The sequence below is a fragment of the Papio anubis genome, chromosome 6 (genome assembly GCF_008728515.1).
Source record: "Papio anubis isolate 15944 chromosome 6, Panubis1.0, whole genome shotgun sequence".
NCBI classification, from domain to species: domain Eukaryota; kingdom Metazoa; phylum Chordata; class Mammalia; order Primates; family Cercopithecidae; genus Papio; species Papio anubis.
Window position 1 is genome coordinate 42767432 of NC_044981.1, and position 21606 is coordinate 42789037.

At 41.5% G+C, this 21606-nt stretch overlaps 1 protein-coding gene across 4 annotated transcripts in view; it reads left to right on the forward strand.

The window, feature by feature from the left end:
- SPATS1 (spermatogenesis associated serine rich 1) overlaps window positions 1-21606 on the forward strand; it is a 36294-nt gene that overhangs the window by 3354 nt on the left and 11334 nt on the right. For all 4 annotated transcript variants that reach the window (XM_021937341.2, XM_031667111.1, XM_003897674.3 and 1 more), the window contains exons 3-6: window positions 6213-6360; window positions 12945-13069; window positions 14338-14499; window positions 20879-20999. In XM_021937341.2, coding sequence (XP_021793033.1) covers window positions 6213-6360; window positions 12945-13069; window positions 14338-14499; window positions 20879-20999 — 556 coding nt within the window. The remainder of the gene's footprint in view (window positions 1-6212; window positions 6361-12944; window positions 13070-14337; window positions 14500-20878; window positions 21000-21606) is intronic.

Sequence of the window (21606 nt, forward strand, 5' to 3'; positions counted from 1 at the left end):
ACGGGGCCAGGTACAGTGGCTCATGCCTGTAATCCCAGCACTTTTTAGGTGGGCGGATCACTTGAGCTCAGGAGTTTGAGACCAGCCTGGGCAACATGGTGAGACCCCATCTCTACAAAAAATACAAAAAAAAAAAAAAAAAAAATAGCTGGTCATGCTTGTGCATGCCTATGGTCCCAGATACTTGGGAGGCTGGGGTGGGAGCATTACTTGAGTCCTAGGGGCAGAGGTTGTAGTGAACCGAGATCACTCCAGCCTAGGTGACAGAGTAAGACCCTGTCTCAAAAAAAACTCCCAAAAACCACAAAATAAACAACCACCCACTTCCCCAAATCCAATTATTAGGATGGATGCGATTTCCCCCAAACATATATTGGCTGTTTGTATGTGTTATTTTATTTTATCTTATTTTGAGATGGGGTCTCACTCTGTCACCCAGGCTGGAGTGCAGTGTCCATTCTACTATAAAGACACGCACACGTATGTTTATTGCGGCACCGTTCACAATAGCAAAGACTTGGAACCAACCCAAATGTCCATCAGTGATAGACTGGATAAAGAAAACGTGGCACATATACACCATGGAATACTATGCAGCCATGAAAAACGATGAGTTCCTGTCCTTTGCAGGGACATAGATGAAGCTGAAAACCATCATTCTCAGCAAACTAACACAAGAACAGAGAACCAAACACCGCATGTTCTCACTCGTAAGTGGAGTTGAACAACGAGAACACGTGGACACAGAGAGGGGAGCATCACACACCGGGGCCTGTCAGGGGGTGGGGGGCTAGGGGAGGGATAGCATTAGGAGAAATACCTAATGTAGACGACGAGTTGATGTGTGCAGCAAACTACCATGACATGTGTATACCTGTGTAACAAACCTGCACGTTTTACACACATACCTCAGAACTTAAAGTACAAAAAAAAGCTCATAATTTGTCATGACTATTTTTTATTTCTATCATGTATATTACAGATTTTCCCCCAGTTTATAGTTTGCTATGAAAGTTTTAAGTTTATATTTAAAGAGGCATGTTCAAATCTATGCCTTTTTTCCTTTATTTTGCCTATATTTGATATCTTTCTTGGCAATAACTTCTTCGCTCTAAGATTATATAAACTTTCACTTATTTTTTTCAGGTACATCTTTAATTTCAATTTTCACATTCAAATCTGTAAGTTATCCGGATTATTCCAGTTTGGGATAAGAAAGGTTTACTTTTATTTTTATTCCAAATGGTTAATCAGTTGTTCCAGCAATATTTTTTGAATAACCCATCCTTTCTTCACCAAGATAAAATGCCACTTGTTTTCATATAAAATTTTATTCTATGTATGTTTACTATTTTGTTCTATTGATTTGTCTGTTAGGGTTTTTGTCAGTACCATCTCGATTATTTGAATGTTAAACTACATTTTATAAATTATACTCCATAGCTATGTAACCCTGAACAAGTTATTTGACATTTCTGGAGCTTAATTTCTTTACCTGTAAATTTATCTCATTTTAATTATAATTATGGCCTTCTTTTCATTTCTATTATTATTATTATTATTTTTGTTTTTTTGGGGATGGAGTCTCACTCTATTGCCCAGGCTGTAGTGCAGTGTGATGTGATCTCAGCTTACTGCAACCCCCGCTTCCTGGGATCAAGCGATTCTCCTGCCTCAGCCTCCTGAGTAACGGGGATTACAGGCATGCACCACCATGCCTGGCTAAGTTTTGTATTTTTGGTAGAGGCGGGGTTTCACCATGTTGGCCAGGCAGTCTCAAACTCCTGACCTCAGGTGATCCGCCCGCCTCGGCCTCCCAAAATGCTGGGATTACAGACCAGGCCCTAATATTATTTGTATTTAAAATTTTTTCTTGAACCTTGTTTATCACATTATTAGCTTTTGCATGAAGCCAAAGTTCTGATAATCTTTATTTCAATCTTTTATGATTTTATTCCTTAAAATTTTTTTGGGGGGGAAGGGTTACTCTTTTTTTTTTTTCTTATTTCTTAAATTGACAATTTATCTCATTCATTTTGGAATTTTTATTTTGAACACTATAATCCATCAATTCTTGGATAGACAGTTTGCATCTTTGAAGTAGGGACTGGATGTTACCAGGTCTGTGAGCCGAGCAGCAGGCAGGATGTGGTTGTAATAATTTTTGCTGTATGAGCACTGAAGCATGTAGAATGTGTGTTCACAGCTTGGAAGAAAACTCCAGAGACAATAGAGAAACACTTTTGTGCAGTGTCTGATACCTGTAATACCAGCACTTTGGGAGGCTGAGGCAGGCAGATCATGAGGTCAGGAGTTCGAGACCAGCCTGGCTAAGAGACCAGCCTGGCCAAGATGGTGAAATCCCACCTCTACTAAAAATACAAAAATTGGTCTCAGCGCCACCGTGCCTGTAATCCCAGCACTTTGGGATGCTGAGACGGGTGGATCGCCTGAGGTCAGGAGTTTGAGACCAGCTTGGCCAACATGGTGAAACTCTGTCTCTACCAAAAATACAAAAATTAGCCAGGCATGATGGTGGGCACCTGTAATCCCAGCCACTCGGGAGGCTGAGGCAGGAGAATCGCTTGAACCCAGGAGGCACAGGTTGCAGTGAGCTGAGATCGCACTACTGCACTCCAGCCTGGGGGACAGAGGGAGACTCTGTCTCCAGTAAATAAATAAATAAATAAGCAAGCAGGACGTGGTGGCTTACACCTGTAATCCCAGCTACTCGGGAGGCTGAGGCAGGAGAGTTTCTTGAACCCTGGAGGCGGAGATTGCAGTGAGCTGAGATCGCTCCATTGCACTCCAGCCTGGGCGACTCGGCTCAAAAAAAAAAAGAAAGAAAAGAAAGAAATGCTGCATCACTCAACTCACATTTTAATTGAAATCTTAGGTCAGTATTAGGTGGAAAATGTGGACATTAATGATTGAGTTGAAAGTGATTTAGTAGTCAGACTTCTGAATGTGCATAAGATTTAAGAATGCCTTAACCAGTCTATCTTGCTTATAATTTCCTTCTTTATACAGTGCATGAGTGATATGTGATTAAAATCTATAAGTAAATCTAAAAGAATACTTCAATAAGTATAAAATAAAAATTCTAAGTGATGAAAACATGCGTCGTAGTTTAACTGGCAGCCTTTGTTCTTTGTGATACATAAAATAATAATGCTATTACAATTGATGATGCCTTATATTCAGTGAAATACAGCATGTGCATTTAAGGTTTCAGATTTCTAATTACCGCTTTAGTTGAATCCCACAAGTTTTGATATACAGTACTTAATGTTCATTGATCATTAGGCACCTCATGATTTCCATTACAATTTATTCTTGTATGTGAATTATTTAGAAGCGTGGTTTGAGTTTCCAAGCTTATGGATACTTTTTGGCTGTCTTTTTATTATTGATTTCTAATTGTATTGCATTGTGGTCAGAGAGTGTGGTCTATGTATTGTTGATACTTCTTTTGTGGCTTTGTATATGGGTGGTTCTTCCTTTGATTACTGGGGACCTGTTCTCACGTCCTCACAGCTCTGCTGCTTTCCTGCCACCTCCCCTGGGCTTGGCTCCATCCCAGTTACACCTTAAGCAACCAGTTGGCCCTCACTGTGCTGGGGGCTGCTCTAGGCTCTGGGGCATATTCCAGAGCAGCACTTCCCACACTTGGCTGACCCTAAGAATCACCTGAGGTGCTTCTTAAATATCCTGGCTCCCAGACTGTAGGTCTGAGTCAGAGGCCTGGAGTCTGCATATTGAACAAGTGCCCAAGGGGATTCTCATGACTGGGCAAATTCAGGAAGTTCTGTACAGTTGGGAATCTGGAAGTGGAACGGGATAAAATACAGTGATGGAACTAGACTTAAAGAAGGAGATCACTGCCAAACGTGAGCCTAAATGAAGAGCAGGGGTGAGGGTAGGGGCTTATTCAAAATGCAGGTTCCCAGGCCTCACTTGGAGAAATTCTAATTCAATAGGTCTGCGATGGAATTTGGGAATCTGTATTTTAAACAGGCTTCCTAGGTAATTCTGATGCAGATAGGCCTCGTGCCATGTCCTGAGAAGTCCCAGAGTGAGAGGATTTTGAAGGGAGGAAATAGCTCAGCTGAACTTTAAGCTTTGTAAAGTCACAGGCAAAGTCCTCTTAGGAGTGAAAGGTTTGGTGATAGATTGGGACTTGATAAGAGTGGGAAAGATATTATTCACTTGTGATATGAAATTTGAGAGGAAATGGATAAAAAACTGTCTGAGTAGCAGTCCTGCTGCTAGATGGTGGGAATTTGCATCATTTATAGTATACAGTCATATCAACAGGTTCTGCATCAGCAGATTCAACCAACTGCCCATAGTAAATATTCAAAAAGGAAACAACAAGGCTGGGTGTCATGGCTCACACCTGTAATCTCAACACTTTGGGAGGCTGAGGCGGGCGGATTGCTTGAGGCCAGGAGTTCGAGATCCGCCTGGCCAATATGGTGAAACCTTGTCTCTACTAAAAATACAAAAATTAGCCAGGCATGGTGGCAGGTGCCTGTAATACCAGCTACTTGTGAGGCTGAGGCATGAGAATCACTTGAATCTGGAGGTGGAGGTTGCAGTGAGCTGAGATCGTACCACTGCACTCCAGCCTGGGTGACAGAGTGAGACTCAGTCTCAAAAAAAAAAAAAAAAAAGAAAAGAAAAGAAAACATCAGTATAACAACAAAAATAATACAAATAAATATATAACAACTATTTACATAGCATTTGCATTGTATTAGGTATTACAAGTAATCTAGGGATGATTTATAGTACAACATACAGGAGGATGTGCATATGTTATATTCAAATACTACACTGTTTCAGATAAAGGATTTGAGCATCTTTGCATTTTTGTGTTGCGGGGGTCCTGGAACCAATCCCCTGTCAATACCAAAAGATGACTCTATATGTGTGAAGCATGATACTGTGTAGGTGGAATAGTAGTCAGTCTAAAAATGTCCTCAAGAATCAGAGAAGTTTGACTCTTATTTCTTACAATTTTCTCATTACTAGAGGTTACATTGCCATCTATTGAGCTTCAGTGCTCTATGAAATGATGCATAAAGAAATATGCATAATCTTTTCATCGGACTTTTTATTTTTGTGGCTGGATGAGGTACATAACTGTAGGAAATGATAACAGAACAAATTGACTTTCATGAAGTATTAGTAGTATAGGCAGACTGAAGATAATGGGTACTCATCTCTGACACTCACTGGTTTTCAGGACTCCCTTACTTGTAACTGTGGGTGGCTGGGGAGTTATAATTCTTTTTCATTTATTCACTCAAACATTTATTGGGCACCTGCTTTGTGCCAGGCACTGTTATGGATGCTAACAAGATGAATAAGAACTGTGAGGGGAACCCACAGAAATTTTTGAGGGCGTTCTTTGGGTTGTGATCACCATTATATTCATCAGTTTTTCTATGAACAAATCCTTTGGAAAATTATATTGAGATGCCTAATACAATGTACAGTGCTATACAGCTCACTTCAGATCCTAGGTCTTCCACTTAGTTCACAGAATGTGAACTGTGGGTAGGGGCAAGCAGTCTAGTACAGGCGTTAGGATCTCAGGCTTTAGTGTCACAGAGCTGTAATCAAATATGAGCCTAGATGTTTTCTTTTTTCTGAGACAGAGTCTCTGTTGCCCAGGCTGGAATGCAGTGATGTGATCTCGGCTGACTACAACCTCTGCTTTCTGGGTTCAAGCAATCCTCCCACCTCAGCCTCCCAAGTAGCTGGGATTACAAGAGTGCACCACCATGCCCAACTAGTTTTTGTATTTTTGTAGAGACGGGTTTCACCATTTTGACCAGGCTGGTCTCTAACTCTTGACCTCAAGTGATCCACCCACTTTGGCCTCCCAAAGTGCTGAGATTACAGGCATGAGCCATCGTGCCTGGCCTAGATGTTTACTTTTTATGTGATCATAGGCAAGTTTAACCTTCTCAGCCTCAGTTTTCTCAACCATAAAATGGGGATAATAAGGAATACCTATGCCTGTTGATTGTTATAGGGATTAAATGGGATAACATGTATAAGATGTTGACATAATCCTCAGTGCAAGGTAAATGCTCAGTAAATGTTAGCTGTTTTAAAAATTTATTTATAATCTAGGAAACAAAATAGGGCAGAATGTATTTTCAATAATATAATTAGATGGTGATATCTCTGTGTTGCAGGTGCTAACTGCAGTGATTTTCTGGAATCTAAGGGATGTTTTGCCAAGACAGCATCCTCTGGCAAAAGTGTCAGTTCCTCATCTTCTGTGGAAACAGGCCCAAGTGTCCGTGAGCCTCCAGGCCTCCCCAGAGTGTCTGCTTACCTAGAGTAAGTAAGGGTCTGGTGTAGAGCTGTCACTGTTTGGGGGATATTCTGACCAAGAAGCCAACAGTCTGAGAGGTAGCATGGTATGCTTGGCAAGAGCATGGATTCTGGAGCTAGACTGTGTGGGTTCAAATCCCGGTTCTGCCACTAAGTATTGGTGTGAATCTGAGCAAATTACTTCACCTCGCTGGGCTTCAGTGTTCTTGTCTGTAAAATGCTGATGATAGTTTATAGGATTGCTGTGAGGATGAGTTGAGTTAATACCTGGAAAGAGCTTAGAAGACTTCCTGGCACACAGCAAGTTCTGTGTAAATTCTTGCCATTATGAAGTTCAAAAATAAGTGAAACTGTGTATTTTTGGGATATGTACATACATACATGGGTGGTAAAACTTAAAGAAAAGCAAATAAATGATTATCATAAGAGTCACAGTTAGGATAGTGGTTACTTTTCCTGGAAAGGGACACACACAGATGGTTTCTGGGGAGTGGGGAAGAGAAGGACTGGCAACGTTTTGTTTCTTTTGTTTGGGTAGAGACAGGGGTCTCGCTCTGCCACCTGGGCTGGAGTAGAGTGGTGTTATCTTGGCTTACTTTAACCTCAAACTCCTGGGCTCAAGCGATCTTCTCTTCTTGGCCTCTCAAAGTGCTGGGATTGCAGGTGTGAGTCACTGTGCCAGGCTAACGTTTTGTTTCTTGACCAGGATGTTGGCTTTGTATTTAGTTGTAAAACTGTCTTTATGCTTTATGTACTTTCCCTGTTTATATTTCTTTTCCAATAAAAGGTTTGAAATGCTTTTCTAATAATTTTTGTTACAATGAAAGTAATTTAAGCTTATTGTAGAAAATTTGAACAGGTGAAGACAGTATTAAAAATAAAAGTCATGGCCAGGCGCGGTGGCTCGCACCTGTAATCCCAGCACTTTGGGAGGCCAAGGCGGGTGGATCACGAGGTCAGGACATCGAGACCATCCTGGCTAACATGGTGAAACCCTGTCTCTACTAAAAATACAAAAAATTAGCCAGACGTGGTGATGGGTGCCTGTAGTCCCAGCTACTCTGGAGGCTGAGGCAGGAGAATGGTGTGAACCTGGGAGGTGGAGCTTGCAGTGAGCCGAGATCGTGCCACTGCACTCCAGCCTGGGCAACAGAGTGAGACTCCGTCTTAAAAAAAAAAAAAAGAAAAAAAAAGTCATATGGCCGGGCATGGTGGCTCACACCTATAAACTATGCCCAGCTAATTTTTAATTTTTTTTTTTTGTACAGAAAGAAAAAACTATTATAGTTTCATACAGAGTAGTTTCACTGTCCTCAAAAATCCTGTGTGTTCCATCTATTCATCCCTTCCCACCCCTCCCACCCCCTGGCAACCACAGATATTTTTACTGTCTCCAAAGTTTTTTTTTTCCAGAATGACATATAGTTGGAATCGTATAGTATATACCCTTTTCAGATTGGTTTCTCTCAATAATATGCATTTAAGTTTCCTTCATGTCATTTCACCCCTTAATAGCTCATTTTTTCAATGCTGAATAATATTCCATTGTCTGGATGTACCATAGTTTATTTATTCATTCACTTACTGAAGGACATCTTATAAAGGCAGCTTTTTCACTGAGCAATATGCGGAGAGAATTTTCTCATACCTGTGAGTGTTTTTCAAGAACACAGTTTTCAATGACTACAGTGCTGGAATAATGTCAGATGAATAGACCACAATCTAACCAGTGACCTATAGTTTTAAAGAGTTGCTATTGTAAATAGTGCTGTAATGCATATCCCTCTACATTCGGCTTTTGCCCATCTCCGGTTATATTATAAAAGTAAATTCCTAGAAGTGGATTTATTCAGTCAAAGTTAAGGGAAGTTGCTCAAGTGATTCTTTATATAACAAAATCTGCTCCAAGTGGACTTGCTGCCCCCAGCACTAGACATGGAAGAGACTGGCATAATCCTTAAGCTCTGCCTCTTTAGGTCCTCTGCAACAGATGCATACCACTAGCAGCGGCAGTGGGTCCATGTATTGGGAGGGAAAGAAAGCCCAGACTGTGAAGTTCACATCCTGTAGGATGGGGAACTGGGTGATTGCTGCCAGTTCTGCATTCCTAATTCCCACCTAAATAAGTCCCCTTTATTGCTCATGATACCTGGGTTATGGAGGACCTAACTCAGTCAAAGCGTGTGTAGCCAAATCTAAAGCTCCAGTCTAGACATAGCCTCAGGCTTTAGATTGATAAATTGAACTGCTTTCTAGATATCTCCACCTGATGTCCCACAGGCCTCCAAACTCAACGTGCCTTGACTGAACTTCTCATCACCCATCCTCACAAACCAAATCCTTCTGTGTTCCTTGTCTCAGTTGATAATCTCGGTATTCATACAGCCCCAAAGGTATAGATTGACAGGTCATACTTGTCTCCTCCAGCTCATCCAACTGGGGATCAAGCCCTGAAACACCATATAAGTCCATCTCTTCTACTCCATCTGTATTACCGTGGTCCCACTCAAGGCCCTGATCATCTCTCACCTGGACCACTGTAATACCTTCTTGATTAGTTATTTATTGGTGCACAACAAGTCACCCTAACTTAGTGACTTAAAACAACAAACATTTATTATCTCACATTTTCTACAGGTCAGGAATCTGAGTATAACCTAGGTGGGTGCCTCTGGCTCAAGGTCTCTCTCACAAGATTGCAGTCAAGGTGTTGGCCAGAGCTGTAGACTTATCTGAAGCTCAACTGCGGGGGGTGTGGATCCATTTCCAAGCTCACTCATATGGCTGGTGGCAGGATTCACTTCCTCACAGGCTGCTGGGGCTGATAGTTCAGTTCTCTACTGGCTGTTGTCCACAGGCTTCCCTCAGTTCCTTGTCTCTACAGAGGGCAACTCACAACATAACAGCTGTCTCTCCTCATGAGCAAGCAGGAGTGCACACAAGAAAAAGCCACAGTCTCTTTGTAACCTAACCTGGGAAGTGACATCCCATAACATTTACTATTTTCTCTTTGTTGAAAGTGAGTCAGTAGGTCTAGCCTATACTCAAAGGGAGAAGATTACAGGAGGGAATAAATGCCAAGAGGCAGAGATCATTGGCAGCCATGTCAGAGGCTGCCTGCTACACTCTCCTAAATGGACTCCCTGACTTAAGTTTTATATTCTCAAAGTTCATTCCTTTTATAGCTTCTAGAGTTTTCTAACCACATGTGACCATGTCATGGTCTTGCTTACTATTATTTAATGATATCCCATTAAAGCTTGATAAAAAGGAGTCCCCCCTCATATGAACTGCAAATTCTCCAGATCTGTCTCCTTCTCTTCTCCAGTTTTATCTCCAATACTCCTGCCACAACCACATCAAATGTCGTAATTTCCCTGATGTTTCTTCCTTCTATGCTTTTGCTCACATTGCCTCCTTTGCTTGAAGTGGCTTTCTCCAATGGCTTGCTGTGTACACATATTGTAGAAGCTGCTCGGCTTCCACTGACTTTCCAGTGGCGTCATCTATGCTATTCTCCTTTTTCTGGGGAATTGATTTGCACTCCTTCCTTACCAAGTTTTTTTTTTTTTTTTTAAGATGGAATTTCACTCTCCTGTTGTCCCGGTCGGAGTGCAATGGCACCATCTCAGCTCAATGGAAACTTGGCCTCCTGGGTTCAAGTGATTCTCCCTCCTCAGCCTCCTGAATAGCTGGGATTACAGGTGCATGCCACCACACCTGGCTAATTTTGTATTTTCAGTAGAGTCGGGGTTTCACTATGTTGGCCAGGCTGGTCTCGAACCCCTGACCTCAGGTGATCCACCCACCTCGGCCTCCCGAAGTGTTGGGATTACAGGTGTGAGCCACCATGCCCGGTCCTTCCCTACCCAGTTTTTAAATATTTTAACACAAGGTCTTGCTATGTTTCCCTGGCTGGTCTCAAACTCCTGCTTACCCAGTTTTAATGAGTATTCTGAATAGGAGCTACCATCATCTTACTTGTCTCCACTTCCTGATTGTGATTGATTTAAGGGAGAACGTGTGATCTAAGCTGAGCCAGTGAGTCCTTCCCTGAAATTTTTCACATAGGAGATAGGGGTAAAAATTGGTTGGAAGACATGAGAATTTGAATCTGGGCTGTCAGTGGCCTTTTTGCTCTTGTGAAGAAGCTCATCTGCAATTGGCAAAAATGAAGCCAAGGTGTCAGGATAAGCAAAAGAGAGTGACAGTTCTGAGACATTGAACCCCAATTCCAGTTGTCCTCAGCTGTACTCTCGTGACGGAAACTAACACACCTCCAAAATTGCTTATCTTCTGAATCAGGGGTGGGGGCACTGAGTTATTGGTCCTACCTACATCACAGGATTGTTAGCAGGGAGCAGACAAGACGAGCAATATGAAGTTGCTTTGATGCCATTTAAATATGAGTGATGCATTGTTATGAAAAAAGATCCTTTGACTTGATAACAGATCATTGTACCTGAAAACACTGTCCAAGGCCAGGTCTCAGACACAAAGCCATTTAAACCAGAAGTGATTGCATTTTCTGCTGACACCTATAAAAGTTTGTTGTGGGTCTTTATAAACTGCTAGGAAGTTCAGCACTAAACATAATGCTCTATTATTGTAATCATTTCAGTCTAGGTTTGTTTTTGATTATTTATTCATCTTCTCTATATACTTATTGATTTTTTATTTACATTTAATGGTTTTATTAAACATGCCTTTTTGGTAACAGATTTATTTAAACATAATTCACATACCATAAAAGTCACCCACTTAAAGTGTGTACACAACTTGATGGCTTTTAATGTATTCGTAAAGTTGTGCAACTATCACCACAATCAATTTTAGAACATTCTCATCACCACAAAAAGAAATCCATACCCTTTAGCAATCATTGCCCCGCACCCCCATCTTTCTGTCCCTCTAGTCTGAGACAACCATTAATTTACTTTTTGTCTCTATAGATTTGCCTGTTTCAGACATGTAATATTAATGGAATTATCAATATGTGGTCTTTGGTGTCTGGCTTCTTTCACTTAGCATAATGCTTTCAAGGTGCATACATGTTGTAATATATATCATTCCTTTCTAAAAATTGTGGTAAAATATATATGGCACAACAGTTGCCATTTTATCCATTAAAAAAACGTTTTTAAAGAGATGGGATTTCACTCTGTAGCCCAGGCTGGAGTGCAGTGGCATAGTCACTGCCACTGCAGCCTCCACTTCCTGGGCTCAAGTGATCCTCCCTCCTCAGCCTCCCAAGTAGCTAGAACTACAGGTGTGCACCACCACACCTGGCTAATTAAAATTTTTTTTGTAGAGATGAAGTCTCACTATTTTGCCCAGGCTGGTCTCAAACACCTGGGCTTAAGTGATCCTCCTACCTTGGCCTCCCAAAGTACTGCCTGCCTGATTTTATCCATTTTAAGTGTACAATTCAATGGCATTAATTACACTCATAGTGTTGTGTAACCATCACCATTGTCTATTTTCAGACATTTTCATCACTCCAAACGGAAACTCTATGACCATATAGCAATAACTTGCCATTCTCCCCTCTCCTCAGCCCCTGGTAACCTGTAATCTACTTTCTATGAAATTACCTATTCTAGATATTTCATATAAGTGGAATCACATAATATTTGTCCTTTTGTGTCTGGCTTATTTTACTTAGCATAACGTTTTCAAGGCTCACCATGTTTTAGCATGCATCACTACTTCATTCCTTCATTTTTTTCTTATATTTTTGAGACAGGATCTCACTTTGTTGCCCAGGCTGGAGTGCAGTAGCGAGATCTCTGCAGCCTCCACTTTCTGGGTTTAAGCAATTCTCCTGCCTCAGTCTCCTGAGTAGCTGGGATTATAGGCATACACTACCATGCCTGGCTAATTTTTGTATTTTTAGTAGTGAGGGGGTTTCTCCATGTTGCCCAGGCTGGTCTCGAACTCCTGAGCTCAAGTGATCCATATGCCTCAGCGTTCCAAAGTGTTAGGATTACAGGCAGAAGCCACCATGCCTAGCCACTTCATTAATTTTTAAGGCTGAATAATATTCAATTGTACGTATTATGTACCACATTTTGCTTATCCATTCTTCTCTTTATGAACACTTGGCTTGTTTTCATTTTGGCTATTATAAATAATGCGGCAAAGAACATTCACATGCAAGTATCTGTTTGAATCTCTGTTTTCAGTTCTTTTAGGTGTATACCTAGAAAGAGAATTGCTGAGTCTTGCGGTAATTCTATGTTCAACTTTTTGAGGAATCACCAAATTATTTTTAAACACTTTAAAAAAATCAGTAGAGATGGGATCTCACTATGTTGTTCAGTCTGGTCTCAAACTCCTGGCCTCAAGTGATCCACCTGCCTCAGCCTCCCAAGGTTTTGGGATTACAGGCGTGAGCCACTGAATGCCCATCTTTTCAATAAGTTTCAGTCCCCTTAAATTGTGAATACATAAATGATATACTCAAGGACTTTTTATAGATGAGTAGTCCCAGTTCTCACAAGCGAGGGCAATTCTAGGGTAAACTATGTGAGATCAGGCTGTAACTACCAGTTTAAACACGTGGAAGAATCCTTCTGCTTTCTTTCCAGCACCACTGCTGACTTGGATCAGAAACCCTCCTCCTCACATTCTGGTCACTCCTCGGAAATGTCATTGCCTCAAGTCCAAAAGGATAAGTATCCTGAGGAATTCAGCCTGCTTAAGTTGCAGACAAGTAAGTCACAGACCCTCCTCCACATGCCTCTGTGCCCCAGGTCTTTTCAGAAGTCTACCATACTGTTGACCACCATCACTGAAGGCCTACAACTGTCAAGCATTTGACATACTTTATCTCAAAATTCACAACACCTCTGCCAGGAAGCTATTATATGTTTTTCAAAACTACAATGCCTTTATATAAAACCCATTAAAATACTGCAGAAAGACATTAAAATAATATAGAAGTATATAGAGTATAAAAACCCTTCCCCAATGTTTTCCAACAATATCCCTATTCTGCCTCATAGCCATGAAGAGTTGATATATCTTTTTCCTGTATTTTGAAATGTATATGTGTATGTGTATATACACACACGTGTACATATATAGATGTAAAATAAATGGGTTAGTATACAAACTGGTATAAATAGATCATGGACCTCTTTCTGTGCCAATACATACAGATCTATGTGGCTAATATAGACATACCCATTTTACAGAGGAGGCAACTGAGGCTTTGAGACATTCAGTCATCCATAAAGCCACATGGCCAGGAAGTAGAGCGATGGGATCAGAACCCAAACTTGCTTGCCTCAAATCCTATGCTCTTCTTGGCTATCCCAAAGCCCACATTTCTCAAGCATCCCTAGAACTGCTAGGGGATCTTTTATTGTTTAAAGTCACTGTTAGCAATCTTACAGGAAAAGTATCAGATGATAAAACAAAGGCATTGCAAGGTCCAGAAACTAGCCTGAGGTCTCACGGAAGCTTTTCTCATTTGAAATTATCACAGGTACATTTCCCAGTGTCACCGTAGCGCATGTGCGTGCTATTGTTGCAGCCAATACCATGTTTCATCCACTTGAGGTGCCATGTGGATGGCACTGGCCTAACCATTTGCTGGTTGATGGCATTCTATTTTTCCTACACAGTTATCAGAGGGAAGATTGTATCATAGGTACTTGGAAGACTGTATCTGAGCTTCCCAACCAATACTTAACTGCCAAACATAAAGTTGGCTTTATTTTTGAAGGAGAGGATGAAGAGGGCAAACAAGCAAACAAAAACAAAGAAGGCCTCTTAGGTAGCTCTCCCCCCACTTCCCTTCCTTTTGTGTCTAGTCCCACAGAGTTTCACAGTCTCTGATGTAGAACCAAGGGATTATACACATTAATTAAAGTTGTATAGCCAGATAGTGCCTGCGGAGTTTTCACCGCTTTTTGTCATCCAGTTGCATTATGAGGCTGGGAAAGCACTAATGGAAGGCTTTCTGGTGTCTTGCAGAAGATGGGCATCGTCCTGAGTGGACGTTTTACCCGAGGTTTAGCAGCAACATCCACACTTACCATGTCGGAAAGCAGTGCTTCTTTAATGGAGTCTTCCTCGGCAACAAGAGGTCTCTATCAGAGAGGACGGTGGACAAGTGCTTTGGGAAAAAGAAATACGGTGATGTTTCTTTCTGGGTCTTGACTGTGCAGTCCCCGAAAAACTCTCAAGTTTAGTGATTCTATAGGCCCTGCGTTCTGTAGCTGGGGGCAGCCCTGTAGAGTCACCGTGTTCCCCTAGTGCAGCCAGGAAGACAGAAAAGTGAAGGGGACAGTTGGCAGGCTGCACGTTTTGGCAAAGAACTCACAACAGATGCTGATCCACATTTTCTTTTTTCTCTGAATTTCATAAAATGCAAATGTGACATTTAAGTCATCAGATAAGTTCTCTCAGATCCTTATTAATAGAAACCTCCATTGAAGTCTGAAGAAAAGAATTTATGTTCCAATTAGATGCTGCCTGGCATACACATTTAAATTGTACTTTATATTCTCCACAAGGAAAACATCCCATAACCCTCAGCCTGAAGTGCATGTTTTTATTTTATTGCTGATTTAATTAAAAGCTATTGAAATGAATATATATCTACCTGTGTATCTGTATCTCTTTGGTTTGTAGCTCAGTGAGTTCTTTGCCCCAACCTACTCATAATAGACTTACTGAAAGACCCTCAAAAGTTGCTGAGTACCAACGGACCATTTATGACACATTTTTCTATATAAATCCCTGTGTAGGAGGCAACCATTGCTCCCGAAATAAATAGGATTGCTGTAGCAGGAATACAAAGAGAAAGAAGTAGACTGTTCTCAGTTTTGAGTTTTAAAATAGACTTTTAAACTCACAGTAGAGACAAATAGTTTTGAGAATTGAGGCTTTTATTTATTTGGGTAGAAAAATACATGGAAAGCCATACTAAATGAGCTGGGAGAGTGGTCATTGATATGGGAATCTGTGAGGAGTCCTGCACCTTGCACTTTTTTTTGTTTTTAAGACAAGGTCTTGTTCTGTGGCCCAGGCTGGAGTGCAGTGCCACCATCTTGGCTCACTGCGGCTCTGAACGCCAGCCCCCTAGCCCCAGGCTCAAGCAATCCTCCAACCTCAGCCTCCAAGTTGCTGGGACTACAGGCATGTGCCACCATGCCTGGCTGATTTTTCTATTTTTAGTAGAGACAGGGTTTCTCCATGCTGCCCAGGCCAGTCTCAAACTCCTGGGCTCCAGTGATCAACCAGCCTTGGCCTCTCAAAGTGCTGGTATTACAGGTGTGAGCCACTGCAGCCAGCCTACCCTGCACTCTTGAGCTGCAAGTACCTATCACAAGTAAATAGGATTATCATAATGACCCAAATCTTAATCTTCACTTATCACTGCCCTCCTGGCTCAAAAGTAAGCCACCTTATCCTGACCTACCTTCCTTCCTTCCTTCCTTCCTTCCTTCCTTCCTTCCTTCCTTCCTTCCTTTTTCCTTTCCTCCCTCCCTCTCTCCATCCCTTCGTTTCTTCTTTCCCTTCTTCCTTTAGGGTTTTTTTTTTGAGACGGAGTCTTGCTCTGTCACCCAGGCTGGAGTGCAGTGGCTGGATCTCAGCTCACTGCAAGCTCCTCCTCTCGGGTTCACGCCATTCTCCTGCCTCAGCCTCCCAAGTAGCTGGGACTACAGGCACCCGCCACTTCGCCCGGCTAGTTTTTTGTATTTTTTAGTAGAGACGGGGTTTCACCGTATTAGCCAGGATGGTCTCGATCTCCTGACCTCATGATCCGCCCGTCTCGGCCTCCCAAAGTGCTGGGATTACAGGCTTGAGCCACCGCGCCCGGCCCCTTTAGGGTTTTATAAATACTGAGTAAATGCAATGATATATTTATGAAATATTTGTTGACTATATAGAATGAAATATAAGATATACTTATATTATACTTGTGTTCTTTTACTCCATTTAAGAGGTAAAATATTAACTTTATATTTGAAGCCTCCAACATCCTCTTCCCTGAATATTCTATCTTTCCTCCCCCAACTCCAGTGGTAATCCATATTTTTTTAAAGAAAAACTTATCAGGTAAATTTTCAAACAATAGCATAATGAAACCCAATGTACTCATCCATCTAGCTTCAATAATGATCAATACCTGGCTAACTTGTTTCATCATTACCCCTCCTCCCAGGGATTATTTTAAAGCAAATTTCAGACATCATATTATTTCATCTCTAAATATATCATATGTGTCTCTGAAAAATAAGGATTATTTTATTAACATAACCACAATTCCATGTCCTAATATCATATTTTTAAAAATCAACAGTAATTCCTTAATATATTCAGTGTCCAAATATCCTATTATTTCATAAATGCCATAATTTAGAAATATTTAGCTTGTTTGGATCAGGATCCAAGTGAGCCCTTAGTTAGGTGGTTGAGTATGTCTCTTAAGTTTCCATGTCCTTCCACTACCATATTCTTCCACTGTCCCTGTCTTCCCATCCATTTCCCATCCTGTCCATTCTTTAAGTCCCTATGCCACTATGTCTTCATTGAATCCCCTAAGCAATTCCATTCCATATTCCTTTTCCGTGTGCCTGTGCTTCTTTTATCCATCTATTCGTCTTTCCTTCTTTCTTCCTTGTCCACCTTTCCATTCTATCCATTTCCTTCTTCCTTCTTCATTCTCTTCCCCCACTCTTTTCTTTTCCTTCCTTCCTTCTTCCTTCCTTCCTTCCTTCCTTCCTTCCTTCCTTCCTTCCTTCCCTTCCCTCCCTCCTCCCTCCCCCTCCCTCCCCTCTCTCTCCTTCCTTCCTTCCTTCCTTCCTTCCTTCCTTCCTTCCCCTTCCTTCCCTTCCTTCCTTCCTTCCTTCCTTCCTTCCTTCCTTCCTTCCTTCCTTCTTTCTTTCTTTCTTTCTTTCTTTCTTTCTTTCTTTCTTTCTTTCGTCTCTTTTTTTGACACAGAGTCTCACTGTGTCACCCAGGCTAGAGTGCACTAGCATGACCTCGGCTCACTGCAACCTCTGCCCCCTGGGTTCAAGCAATTCTCATGTCTCAGCCTCCTGGAGTAGCTGTGATTACAGGCACGTGCAACCACAGCCAGCTAATTTTGTATTTCACTAGAGATGGGGTTTCACCATGTTGGCCAGGCTGGTCTCAAACTCCTGACCTCAAACACCTGCCTTGGCCTCCCAAAGTGCTGGGATTACAGGTGTGAGCCACCACTCCCGGCTGCCACTCATTATTTCTTGGATGAGATGAAGAGGCAGGCTTAGGGACTGCCAACCAGCTGCCATTTTAAACTGGAATGCAACTCATTATTATATAAAAAAATCAATCAAAATATCTTTAAATAATGGTTGAATGTGATCCATCAGCCATAACCAGGATATTGGCAGAGTTCCCTAAAGGCCTAGTTGTTGCCATAGAACAAAATGCCATCTATGATTGTAGGTGGTAGGGAAATAGGTCTGAAAATATAATTTTCTATTGTGTAGCTCTTCCTACAGTATCACATATTGTATTAGTCAGAATAGGATAGATTCTGCCACAGTAACAATCCCTGAAATTTCAGCAGCTTAAGCACTAAAGTTTGCTCCTTTCTCTTATAAAGTCCACTGTGGATCCAGCAGCTCTCCAGGGCAGTTCCTTTCCAAGGATCCTGTCTGCTTTTATCTGTGACCTTTCCATCTCAACCTGTGGCTTCTAAGATTGCCATAGAAGGGGAAAGAGAAAATGCTGGAAGGTTTTCCACTTCAGCTCCTTAAATGCTTCTTTTTAAAGGTGGTACATATCCTCTCTGCTCACAATCTATCAGTCAGAACATGGCTGTACTTAAGTGCATTGGGGCACTGACATGTGGGGCAGACTAAGTTATTTGGTGAACAGTTCACTCCCTCATATGGTTATTTGCCTCTAAATGTATGTGTCCCATTTTCTACCTCCTGAATGTCTTTACATCCAGGAAATTGGATGGTCTGTATAAAAACAAACAAGCATTAGAACTGATCGTGTGGTGTTATGGGTCCATCAGCTATTGATGCATAGTGGCCAGCACTTTGGGCTGACACCTGTCTTGGTGAGCTATCCAGAAATTATACCAAGGCCCCATATGGTACCTAATGGCTTAAACAAATGTGTTATCTCAGAAGTGTTGCTTGGGAGATTTTCCCCCTAAAAGTAACACCTTATGCAGATACCACACCATTGGCTCTTTTTCTTCCTGCTGATGTTATCTTGTGATATCTTTTATGATAGTCTATTTTTTTTTTTTTTGAGACAGAGTTTCACTCTTGTTGTCCAGGCTGGAGTGCAATGGTGCAATCTCGGCTCACTGCAACCTCTGCCTCCCAGGTTCAAGTGATTCTCCTGCCTCAGCCTCCTGAGTGGCTGCGATTACAGGCATGTGCCACCGTGCCCAGTTAATTTTGTATTTTTAGTGGAGATGGGGTTTCACCATGTTGATCAGGCTGGTCTCAAACTCCTGACATCAGGTGATCCACCCACCTCGGCCCACCCAAAGTGCTGGGATTATAAGCGTGAGCCACTGCGCCTGGCCACCATAGTCTATTTCTAGGTGTTCTCCTTAGACCACCTGTATCATATTCAACTTGTGAGTTTATTAAAAATGCTGGTTCTGGGAGCTACTAGAGATCTTCTGAAACAGAATTTCTTGGGTTAAAGGTTGCATTTTAAACAAGTTTCCTAGGTGATTTTCAGGTGTGCTAAAATGTTGGAACCACTCTTCTGTAGTATATGGCATTTACTGCCTTGTAGTGTTACCTTCGTCTTTACGAATGTCTCCCCATCTAGATAAGATTCCCTGGGGAGAAGTATATACCTTAGCTATATAGTAATCATACCTTCCAGATTAAAAAATAATTGGGATGAGGGGTATTAGTCCAGTTGTGATTTCAAATAATAATAATTGCTACTATTTCTTGAGTGCTTGTTATGTGCTCATATCATTATTATTTAGTATTCATGATAACTCTGCAAAGTAGCCATTTGAAATAAACAGTTTATACATGAGGTTACAAAGGCTTAGGAAGGTTAAATAAATAGCTCAAGGGCACAGAACCAGAAATTACAGGAGTGAGTATGAACTCAGGTGCGACTGACTCCAAAGTCCAAATCCTTCCCACCACCTCTTGTTAACACCTGACTCTTACTTGTCAGTGCCCTGGTTTGGGATTCAAAAGGTTTTGGATTTACTGTATATTTAATTAACTAATTAATTAAAATTTTGAGACAGAGTCTTATTCTGTTTCCCAGGCTGGAGGCATGTGGCATGATCTTGGCTTACTGCAACCTCCGTTTCCCAGGTTTAAGCGATTCTCCTGCCTCAGCCTCCCGAGTAACTGGGATTACAGGCGTGTGCCACCACACCCAGCTAATTTTTGTATTTTTAGTAGAGACAGAGTTTCACTGTGTTGGTCAGGCTGGTCTAGAACTCCTGGCCTCAAGGGGATTCAGTATATATTTTAAACCTCCACTCTCTCTGCTTTGAATCCTCAGCATCTCATACCCAGCAGGCACTCGATGCATGGGTGTAGCTGCATGGGTGTGTTTCACTACACAGAAGAGCTAATCAAAAGTGTAATACAGTCAGTTATTGAAAAGGTTTTTGAAAGAGAAAGATAAAAAATTAAATACTACGCTAACCCAAGAACTCCCACCTGTCACGCTGATGGCTTTTCCGAGTTAGCTAGAAGAATCTGGGTGTGTGGCAAACATGGAGGTCATGCTTCCAGCCTCGTGTCCCTGCTTCTGAGCCCAAGGGTGGTGAGTCTCGTAGTCCAGGCTTGTTCTCTTAGGAGATGCATCTGGTGTCAAGTGTGTGGGTTGATTTATTTATTTTATTTTTAATTTTAAGTTTTTTATAGGCCATTTTAAGGACTTTAGGTATGTGGGTTTAAATGATCACCCTGCACTAGGCAGATGCCTTCCACTCCCGTAATTAGTTTCTGGTTCCCGGGGCTTTAGCAGGGGCTGAGCTGGGTGTACAAGCCTCTGCCGAGTAATCTTGCTCTTCTTCAGGAAGCCACCTCCCACTGCTGCATGGCCCCAGTCCTTGAGGCAGAAGGAGCAAGACATCCTTAGTTGGTTTCCTTCCCAGACCCAGTCAGAGAGGCAGAGCCCCAGGGACATTTGTTTCTTGGGCTTCCTAAGACTCAGGGATTCAAAGTGCACTAATGCTCAGGAATCAAGAGATTATTAGGTCACAGATTTTTGGATCATTGCAAAGAGACCTCTGATTCACCTTATATTTTAAACCAAAGCACTCCATCTGAGTCTAACAATTCTTTTCCAGGGTGAGGTAGTTATAACAACACTTTCTGGAAAATGTCCCAAACATAGGCTCATCTCCTTAAGGCAAGATAATCACAAACAGAACTTTGAGAAACTTCTATGTAATTTATAATAAATTACTAAAATATCCTATTTCCATTGTCATGCCAATACTTACAGCAAATCTGTGGATCATCTTCAGCCCTTGTATGATTTTGTTTTCAAACCTTCTCCACAGATATTGATCCCAGGAATGGAATCCCAAAGTTAACTCCAGGGGATAATCCATATATGTACCCAGAACAGAGTAAAGGCTTCCACAAAGCAGGATCAACGCTCCCACCAGTGAATTTTTCAGTGTAAGTGTATGTTAATACTAGCATTATATTGTTAACTTTAAAGGAATTGTGTCTCTCTACTACATAGAAATTATATTTTAAAAGGGATAGATGTCAACAAGATGTGATTGGATGAAAATTCCTTGAAAAGCTCATCTTTAGTTAATTAGTGTCTGCACAGATGCATGTGTATAATTAAAATTGCACACAGGACTTGGACTACAAAAAAGCGGTTGTTAATTCTGTTCCTATCTCTATTAGCACAGATTTGAAAGCTTTTAAATGTTCATACTGAATCAGATTGTTGGCCATAGTGACTACTATGTGGGTGGACTTAAACTTGGAAATAAACTTAGACCAAAGTGATGGAGAAAAATGGGAGGATCATTACATTAAAAGAAAAATAGTTGGTGTATTACTTTTTTTTTTTTTTTTTTTTTGAGAAGGAGTCTCGCTCTGTCGCCCTGGCTGGAGTACAGTGGCGTGATTTCGGCTCACTACAAGCTCCGCCTCCCAGGTTCACGCCATTCTCCTGCCTCAGTCTCCCAAGTAGCTGGGACTACAGGTGCCTGCCACCATGCCCGGGTAATTTTTTGTATTTTTAGTAGAGACAGGGTTTCACCATGTT